Source organism: Convolutriloba macropyga, chromosome 2 (assembly GCF_964194025.1).
Source record: "Convolutriloba macropyga chromosome 2, txConMacr16.3, whole genome shotgun sequence".
Lineage (NCBI taxonomy): Eukaryota > Metazoa > Xenacoelomorpha > Acoela > Convolutidae > Convolutriloba > Convolutriloba macropyga.
Genome location: NC_134469.1, coordinates 75,551,579 through 75,561,895, shown reverse-complemented (window position 1 = coordinate 75,561,895; position 10,317 = coordinate 75,551,579). Strand labels below are relative to the sequence as shown.

General features: G+C 33.7%; 1 protein-coding gene across 1 annotated transcript in view; it reads right to left on the bottom strand.

Annotated features, from left to right (window-relative positions):
• Window positions 1-411: 411 nt before the first annotated feature.
• LOC142334998 (uncharacterized) overlaps window positions 412-10,317 on the bottom strand; it is a 253,501-nt gene continuing 243,595 nt past the window's right edge. The window contains exons 20-21 of the mRNA XM_075383327.1: window positions 7,939-8,072; window positions 412-594 (exon numbers count right to left, since the gene is read on the bottom strand). Coding sequence (XP_075239442.1) covers window positions 412-594; window positions 7,939-8,072 — 317 coding nt within the window. The remainder of the gene's footprint in view (window positions 595-7,938; window positions 8,073-10,317) is intronic.

Genomic DNA, 10,317 nt, shown 5'->3' with positions numbered 1-10,317 from the left:
AAAAGACTTAATATAAGTTGTTTTTAATTATCGATAAGGTTATGAAGTTAATTTTTGGTATCACACGCCAAAATAACTTATATTAACGCCAATTTAGTCTCCGTACTATTGAACGTCAATATCCGCGTGTAAGTCGTAAAGTGAATCATCACGCGCAAGATATCCAAATTTTGTTCATTAAACTTTAAAACTTCATTTGATAGATCTTCCCGAAAAAGACGAAATTCAAAAACCCACCAGGATAAATACCCGGTGCTGGTCGGTTGAGCTTTCTAATGGCACCACTTGTTTTTACGTCTTTCAAGGTCGAATAAATCAGTCGGCCAATAATTAATGAACAAACCAAAACCCCGTTAAGTAAATAATTTTTGTCCCACTAAAGTGGTTGGGAACAACTATCGTGTATTTTGTTCAACTATAAAATAAATCCTCACAATGTGATTTCCAGGTGCATTTACCGGCAAAATTGACTCCTTCCCAACCGTCCATCATGCTTCTGGGAATGTCCTCCATATCCACAGGGTGGAATTCCATTGGAATCTTGACCGCTGGCTTGTAAGAGTCGAGAGACATTGCAGCTGCGGTCCAGAACTCCTGTTGAACATAGTTGAATTTACCTCTAGTGACTCGCATCCTTTATCCCGTGCCTAACTCTAAGTCGGATTCAGTACTGAGTCAGTGTCTAATTCAGGTCACATTTTGCACTGAATTTGTCAAATTCAGAGCTAATTCAGTGATTCATTCTGAGTTATTTTCTGATTCAGAAGAATACAGAATATTTTCTCTGAATTTTGCTCTGATTCAGAGAAATTCAGAAATCACTTCACAGTTGGTTCTCAAATCCTTCTGAATCATTACTAAATCTTGACATTTTTCTGAAATTTTTCTCAATCAGTATTGATCGTAACTGAACCTGAGGTACGGGATGTCATTATAGATAAGAGAAAAAGAGATGTATCAATTTTTTGATATTACGGTCTACCTGAAGGCATTCGAGCAATGCGAATACTCTCAAACGTAAAAAAGATTACAGCCTAAGTTTTATACGCGGTAACATGACAATATAAGCAATGCCTAAATACCCAACGCCATCATACCCAATTTAGTCTCAATTCATATTTCCCTTTTATAATCCGATTACAAATTAGCAATCACAATTATCTTGCGGAAAACATATTCCCATGTTCTGAAGTGATGATAATTTCATATCAAGTCCAACGGGCCACTGGGGCATAGAAATAGCCCACACAATGCGCGGCCAAGTGAGCTGGTCTTCCCTAGTGATGAGCGGCAAGGTCTTGCAAGATATCGTGCAAGATGATTAAAAACGAAAAGAATCTTGCAAGATGATTATAAATTTGCAAGATTCTTGCAAGATAACAATCCAGACAAAAAATAAATCAGGGTACTAATGCTTTAGGAAACATCTTTGAAGCAAGTTATGGTATATTAAACAAATTACAAAACTGAAATCCATGCAAAATTTTTTAGCCTGGATTCAAATCAATGCAAGAATCTTGTAAGTTATAAATTCTGGAAAACATTTTGAGTTTTTAGACACCAATCATATTCTCCTAGCAATCCATCCACCTCAGTACTAAGGCCAATGTGCTATTGAAGTTCCCTAAAACATATGGAACCTTCATGAAACTGTCTCACAACAAGTTTTGCGCTGCCAGTATTTGCTTCTTAAAAACTTATTATCACCTCACAATTGTTACTATTGTGCGATATGGATGATGTTATTGTGTGAGCGGTCACTAATTACAACATACATTAGGGTTTTGACCAGAGAAAGACTACGAGTTTAACCAATAGGAAGCAGCTACAAACCCATTTATTTTCCTACTATCTATGTATAAGAAAAACAACAATTTGGCTCAGCAGGAAAGCCGCTGAGGGTGTGCATGGAAATCTATTAATGTATAGCACTTTAAACTAACGAAATGGTCCTGGTGTACACAATTAAACGGCGATACACATTGCATTGCAAAAAAGTCATCCTGTTATCAGAGGTCAAAGTCAGAAGAAAACCCCTTAAAAGCTCCGAGAGAGAATCCAGTTGTCAAGCAAAAAATTTTCGACACTAATTTTATGCTCCCAACTATCCGTTCACCTTTACCTTGCGCTGTGATTTCTACTCCCTTAATATTTAAAATAAGGTTTGAAATGTTACCATGGTGCTATATAAATGAAGTTAACGTGTGAGGAGGGACTGCTCCCGTTCTGTTGTGCGCTTTTCTAAGTTTTTAATATGGTGCTACATTTCTGTTCCTTGTTTTTAGGTTCTGGCCTACCCGGAACCAATTTTGTCTTCTCCGCTATCAGAGCCTCTGCTTTTTTCTTGGCCTGCGAAGAAAAATTTGTCTAAAGAGCGGACAGTTTTTTTACAGTTCGAGATAGGAAGAGGAATCACGAAAAAACTCTGTCACATTCGAATCATACTAAGCTCATTAACGATTACTTAGCCAATATTCTAAGATCAAATATGATTTCTTAAATATCGTATTAAGACCATTAATGATTTCATAGTACTTGTAAAAAATCATATGTACATATTCGACGTTTAACCGAACGGCATTGTTTATGGTTTTTTGTTTTTATACAACTATTATTTATGATTTCTAAAACATCATAAAAACTCATATATGAAAATATGGAAATGTTTTCAAGATCATAGTAAGATATAGTCTATGGTTTGTATGGTATCATATATCATCTTAATATGATCACTAAAAAATGAAAACTCGGGAATTAACAATACAACTGATCTTTAAAGCAGTTTTAAGAAGTCAGGCTTTGTTTGCTTTTTAATAATTAGACACGTTTCATGAGCAGTTGTCAATAACGATGACAAATTCGATAAATTTACTAGAGTAAATAAAAAATCTCATTGGTCGAAAAAAATCAAAAACTTCCTTAGAAGATCTAAACTGAGAGAAAAGACTTAATATAAGTTGTTTTTAATTATCGATAAGGTTATGAAGTTAATTTTTGGTATCACACGCCAAAATAACTTATATTAACGCCAATTTAGTCTCCGTACTATTGAACGTCAATATCCGCGTTTAAGTCGTAAAGTGAATCATCACGCGCAAGATATCCAAATTTTGTTCATTAAACTTTAAAACTTCATTTGATAGATCTTCCCGAAAAAGACGAAATTCAAAAACCCACCAGGATAAATACCCGGTGCTGGTCGGTTGAGCTTTCTAATGGCACCACTTGTTTTCACGTCTTTCAAGGTCGAATAAATCAGTCGGCCAATAATTAATGAACAAACCAAAACCCCGTTGAGTAAATAATTTTTGTCCCACTAAAGTGGTTGGGAACAACTATCGTGTATTTTGTTCAACTATAAAATAAATCCTCACAATGTGAATTCCAGAAGCATTTACCGGCAAAATTGACTCCTTCCCAACCGTCCATCATGCTTCTGGGAATGTCCTCCATGTCCACGGGGTGGAATTCCATGGGAATCTTAACTGCTGGCTTGTAAGAGTCGAGAGACATTGCAGCTGCGGTCCAGAACTCCTGTTGGATATAGTTGAATTTACCTCTAGTGACTCGCATCCTTTATCCCGTGCCTAACTCTAAGTCGGATTCAGTACTGAGTCAGTGTCTAATTCAGGTCACATTTTGCACTGAATTTGTCAAATTCAGAGCTAATTCAGTGATTCATTCTGAGTTATTTTCTGATTCAGAAGAATACAGAATATTTTCTCTGAATTTTGCTCTGATTCAGAGAAATTCAGAAATCACTTCACAGTTGGTTCTCAAATCCTTCTGAATCTTTACTAAATCTTGACATTTCTCTGAAATTGTTCTCAATCAGTATTGATTGTAACTGAACCTGAGGTACGGGATGTCATTATAGATAAGAGAAAAAGAGATGTATCAATTTTTTGATATTACGGTCTACCTGAAGGCATTCGAGCAGTGCGAATACTCTCAAATGTAAAAAAGATTACAGCCTATTTTTATACGCGGTAACATGACAATATAAGCAATGCCAAAAAACTCAATGTGCTGAAATACCCAATGCCATCGTACCCAATTTCTTCTCAATTTAAATTTACCTTTAATAATCCGATTACAAGCAATCAGTGAGTATTGCCTTATCATACTCATGCGGAGAACATAATCCCATGTTCGGATGTGATAATTTCTTATCAAGTCCAACGGGCCACTGAGGCATGGAAATGGCCCACACAATGCGCGGCCAAGTGAGCTGGTGTTCACTAATGATGAGCGGCAAGATCTTTCAAGATGTCTTGCAAGATGATTAAAAACGAAAAGAATCTTGCAAGATGGTTATAAATATGCAAGATTCTTGCAAGACAACAATCCAAACAAAAAATAAATCAGGGTACTAATGCTTTAGGAAACACCTTTGAAGCAAGTTATTGTGTATTAAAAAAATTACAAAACTGAAATCCATGGAAAATTTGTTAGCCTGGGGATTCAAACCATTGCAAGTGTCTTGTAAGTTTTAAATTCTGGAAAATATTTTGAGTTTTTTGTAGCTAAAACTACCAACTTTTTTCCTAAAGCTTCAGAATTCAATTTCTATTTTCCGATTAAAAACAGAGATATCTCGCGTCATCCGAATCTTTCTTTTTAAAACTTAAATTTACCTATTAAAACGACGAAAAACTATTTTCAACATTTTTTCTCAAATTTTTCAAACGAAAGTTTTATAGGGAAACGAACAGTTGGATTTTTTTATTATTGACGTTTTCAGTTCTCTTATAGCTTTTTTAGTAATCCGCCACCGCCAGTCAAAAGCCCGTAATGAAAAAGAAGCGTGGTAAAAACCATGCTGGAAAAACTCACAAGGTCGGTTTTTAAAATAGACTTAAGTTAATTTTCCGACAAAATATTACTTTTGTGTGCTATAAATGTTTGGATTTATAATTTTGCAAAAAACTTGCGAGTTGGATTTAAAACTTGCAAGAATCTTGCAAGAGGTATGTTTTGTCTTGCAAGATAGCTTGCAACATTGTTGCAAGATTCTGAATATTTTCATTACTGGGGTTACATTTAAAGCTTGTCTAAATTACCTTATTAGGCAATAATTTATCTTACTTAGATATTTTATGCCAAATAGTCGTTCTGGTAAGAAAAGATTGAGCAATATAGGCAGAATTCTGTTGAAAGAATTCTCCGCCAATCAAAGATTGGGAAGACTCTGTTCTCTTTTATATAGCAACAGCTTGTATATCAGTTAGTCTTACATTATGTTCACTACCATGTTTATAGCATCGATTGCGGCATTATTCAAATATATTGTCGTTATAATTGAAATTGATCTCCAGTTGTTTCCAGAGTCACTTAGTCAAAAAAGAGTTAAGTAAATCCACTTCGCGAGTCGAAATAAGAAGTTTTACATCTATATACCTTAGGACAATAAAAAGCACCACATAGAGATTGCCTTGAAATATAACAACGGGTAGTTCGTCACATTTAAAAAACTGGCATTGAGTATTTTACTGTCGCCTTTTGTACTTAACTACGCTTGTGATCTATACGCATATGTTTGCGACCAGATGTTAATCCTTACAAAGATGCGAATCCTTTTAGGTAACTATAAGTTTGTTTAGTTCAATTTTTCGTAAGTGTTCTATCCTGTGCTAGGCAAATTGGCCGACAGGGCGTTTAGCTGACAAGCAAAAATGAGAAATTTAGCCGATATTGTTATCATATTCGGTCAAAAAGTCTCGTTGGTCCATAAATCAGTAGTTTGGTGGACCCTTTTCTTTGATGTGCGGTCGGGTGGCACTCCACTCGGCCTATCCTGGGGAGGTTGCGACGACAGATAGACCTTCGTTAGGCTAGTGTATAGATAAAATTTGCAGTACATTTGTCGGATTAAGAAATAGTGTTTTAAATTGATGAATCGCAGCTTCAGGATAAACTTCATTGCTCAATTTACTTAAACTGTTGGCTAAATTTCTCATTTTTAGTTGTCGGCTAAACGCCCTGTCAGCCAATACGGCGGCAATCATTCTATCTGGTCGTCGTCCCCCAAAAATATCGCATTGAAGCGTGTACATCAAAGCCGTCCTGTAGACATTACGGGAGTTATGATCTCTTTTTAGTACAAAACGATTCTTGCTTTCTCTTTTGTGTTGTCATTTTAGAAATGTGTTGCGCAAAAAATTGAAACCCGTATCAAAATCTAAAGCTATCACGGTAGTTACAATCCCACCAACAAGATGCATATCTGAGACACATGAGACTTTACAGAGATTAATGGGATTTTACCATCGGGATTCTTCTAGGATTAGAGACTATTTGCAATTAATTTAAATTATGTTTGCGCTGCTTTTGAGCTGCTCATTTGCTTCAGACGGGAACAAATTGATTTAAAACATGTCAACAAAAAAATGTTGAGAGCAAGCCGTTGTGGTTGTTCTTGGAAACGGCATATAAATTTTAAAAATTTAGAAGATGGGCCTAATTTTGAAACAAGGCCAATGAAAGCGCTCCATAATTCTGGAGATCAGATATGAGAATCTGAAAAAATAACTGTATTTTGTATTTCAATTTTAACAAATAACTAAAAAGAGGCATGTTTTTCTCAAAGAGTAAAATCTAGCTGATCAATTTTCGAGAATCCATCTTGTTTTGAAACAAACTCTTGGACTGCGAGCCTTGTTTATTGAAAATAAAGTTGCAAAAATTACCTAAAGACTGCCTTGGAATGAAAAACCATTAGTGAACGTTTTTTGTTTGTTTTGACTAAAAACAAACAACATAGTTGGTTCAGTATCTTAAGAGATCGTTAGCATGAGATGTTAACGTCGATAATCTGATAAATCAAATTTTGCATTAAATTATAAAAGTCTGATTATGGATAAACTATCATGAGTTATTGCAGCGCCCACTAAGACTGTTTTAATGTTTTTCTGTTTTCTTTGATAAAAATTTCGCATAATTTTTCTTCTATTATTGTTTTTGAATATATATATATCTGTTTTATATTAACTTCATGTTCCTTTCAATAATGTATCAGACTGCGCCATGCTGATATTCATGATGATAAACATTTTTTCCGATGTTCTTTTTATGATTGCTGTTATCGATACGTCTTCATGAAGTTCTTCTCAAACAGTAGAAATCAATTTCAACGCTACCAACAGAAAACAGTATCGTTCGCCGTAAAAAAAAACAAAATTAATTGCTAAAAGATTTGCTGGTAAATTTTAGCGCTTAAATGTCGAAAAATGTGCATTTTTACCGATGAAAAATCCAGCACTAAAATAACAGTTCTTGCCACTATTCACAGCATTCACGGCGATGGTTAAATTTTTAGCAATTCTTAGCGTTGATACTTCAACCCCGGTTTTGCGATGTTTGCAGCTGTTTTCCACTAGCAGGATTAGCAGGACTAGTTTTCCAACTCGATCATGCCTCGATGAATTTATGCACCTATTTGAATTGCAAATTCTACAACTTTATTAGCAAGATGTACGGATTAACTTTCTACTTGAGGAGAATATGAATACTAGTTTTTTTACACTGTTTAACGTTAAAATGGGTTGTTTTGCAGCAGAACTACCTGTTTTCAAATCCCAGTTTCACAAACGTTTGAGGTCTTTATATTTCTGGATTTTCTCTTTAATTAGGATTGTCAGTTTCGCCAAATTGTGATCTTGTAAATGTCAGATTATTATGTGTCAGTTGATACCAGGGTCAAAAGGAACGGATAAAGAGCAATCGTAAAATTAAGATTCAAAAGCAGGCAGTTTAAAATCAATTAAAAATGTATTTCTGAATCTTAAATTTTTAAACGAGTTTTTAATGTTTAATATTACAATGTTCATTGCCATTTTTCATTAAAAAAATGGTTGGCTAGAATATGTGTATGAACTCTCTAAACAGTGACGGCTTCCTTAACTTAAAAGACCCGTTTATTCAGGGTCATTTTGGTACCTGTGTTTGAACAGTGAGCCATGAGCGCCCTCCATCATCACTGGCCAGGTAAGTCTTCCTGCTTTGTGAGACTGCAAATATGGTTTCCTGGCTTATCCAGTACCCGATGATACTGTGCACTCGGGGGTCGATCTCTGCGAAAAAAAAAGATAAATCAATCAATGAGCGTTGTCAAATCGCCTGATGGTAATAACTGGTGGTATCGTCATTATCAAAAATAAATCTTTAATTAAACGTAACCGAAATAAACAAACCTTAAAATAAAAAAGACCTATATCTTGGTAATTACCTAAATATCTTGGGATCCCAATAGAGGGAACAGTAAAAATTTTTCTGATAAATTCGAAAAAAAAGTTACATCAAAACTATCAAAACATCGATATTTTTTGCTATTTTTACATCGGAAATGTAGATAAACAATGATTGTGGTCCTATAGTGGTTGTATAGCAATATGCACTGGTATGTAGACAAAATGAAGAAACATCAAGAATATCCATCTAAAAATTAAAGTTTCAGTTTTTTGAATTTTTTTCACCTCAGAAACAGTCTAAATAAATATTTTCGCAAAGAGAACATTTTTCTAAGCTTAAGAAATCTGGAAAGCAGCCTTTTCTCTGATCTGTGAAAATGACTGCTTTGTATCGAAAAAAAAGAAATTTTGTGGGGGAAAACGATTTCAAAAATCGAGTATTCTTAAATTTTAGTTTTATATTGCTTTAGTAAGCTCTGATGGCATTCAACAGTGATTTAATGTAATATGAAGGAATATATGAAACATTCAGAAGCTGTATGTACTAAAAAATTGCTTCATTGTATCTTTTTTCTGAAAAATAATACTAAAGAAAAACAATTACAGACCAAAAAAGTTGAAAGCTTTTAAATGCTTTCATTTTTCTTATGTTCAACAGTTTATCACTCAGTCCATACAAATAATCATCTTAGTTTTTAGGAATTTTGTTTATGCAAACAGCTAAAAAACAGCCCTTCTTTCTACAGAGAAAATAATTTTGGTTACCCGACGATTGGGTTAAACGACATTTCTAAAACGCCATTTTGTAAACAATTTGGCGGGAAGTTGCCACAAAGGGGGAAACGTTGTTGGGGACACTGGCAGCTGTTGTTTTGTTGTTTTTTATCTTCTACCATGTGATTTTTTTTCACACAAAGATTTGGTCCTCTCAAGAGGTTAAGATTAGAAGAAAATAATTCACCACTTTAATCTGAACTTTTAATTTGGCGAAAAAATTAAAAAGAAGTTTCCAAATTCTTTTGAAAGCAGCTTAAAAACTATTTAAGTCATTTTTTTAAAAAAATTTTCAAACAAACAAAAAGGATATGAACCAGAACAAAAAAATTTAAGAAACATAAAAGTTTCAGTCAAGTTTAGAACGTATATGTTTTAGCCTTATAAAGAGCCAATTGTTTGTACCACAGTTGCACGCAGTTTAAACAAAAAATTGTCTTTATTTTTCAAAACTCAGTTGAATTTTCAAACACTTTTTTTGGTTTCACTTAATAAAAAGAAATTTGTTTTTAAGTTTGTGTATTTTTTTAAATTCCTTTTGGTAAACACATCTTTAATCTTGATGTACGATGTTTGAAATTGTTACCATTATTTTTTTAGCTGATTTTTTCATCAATAAATAAACAAAATATGGTGTTTACAAAAAAAACCTCGCACACCACTTTGCTGTCGGAGTGAAATATTTCTGTCGGAGTGAAATATTGTTGCTTGATAACTGTAGGAAACAAGACCAAAGACTAAACGGATAAATGAAAAAATTTTGCTATCTTATTCCATTAAAAATCAATTTTTAAGGCATAAAAATTTCAAAAAAAAATCATAGTGACAGGGATTTTAACTTTATTAAAGTTAGTCTAAATTTTGTTTTGTTTTAAATTAAAACTCGTAGAAATTTCACGCTCTTCTTAGAACAAAATTAAGTTAGCTCGACTTACATGTTAGCGACGCCACAGAAATTTGCATGCGTTCAATCGGAATAAGTTCATTGGAGTCTTTCAGTTACAAATTGAGAAAACTCAGCTTCTAAAAAATCAAGAAATAATTTGGTTGCTAATTTTAAACAAAAAACTGCACACTGGCTGTTTTTAAAGAATTTTTTTCAGAAAATTTTTGACTTAAAAATAAAAAAACGGCACAGCTAGCAAACTTATTTCAATAAATGCAATTAGTTGTTCTAGTCTTATACAAAAACTGTGAACCACCTGCAAAACAATTTAGTAAGCAATGCAAAACGTAATTTTAACATACAATGAAGCAAAACCGTTCCAAGAATTTAAGAGAAATTTTTCAAATCAATAGTTCAGTTTTGTTCGTAAGGTTTTGTACTTCTGCAGAAAATTGTTTGTAAACTAAA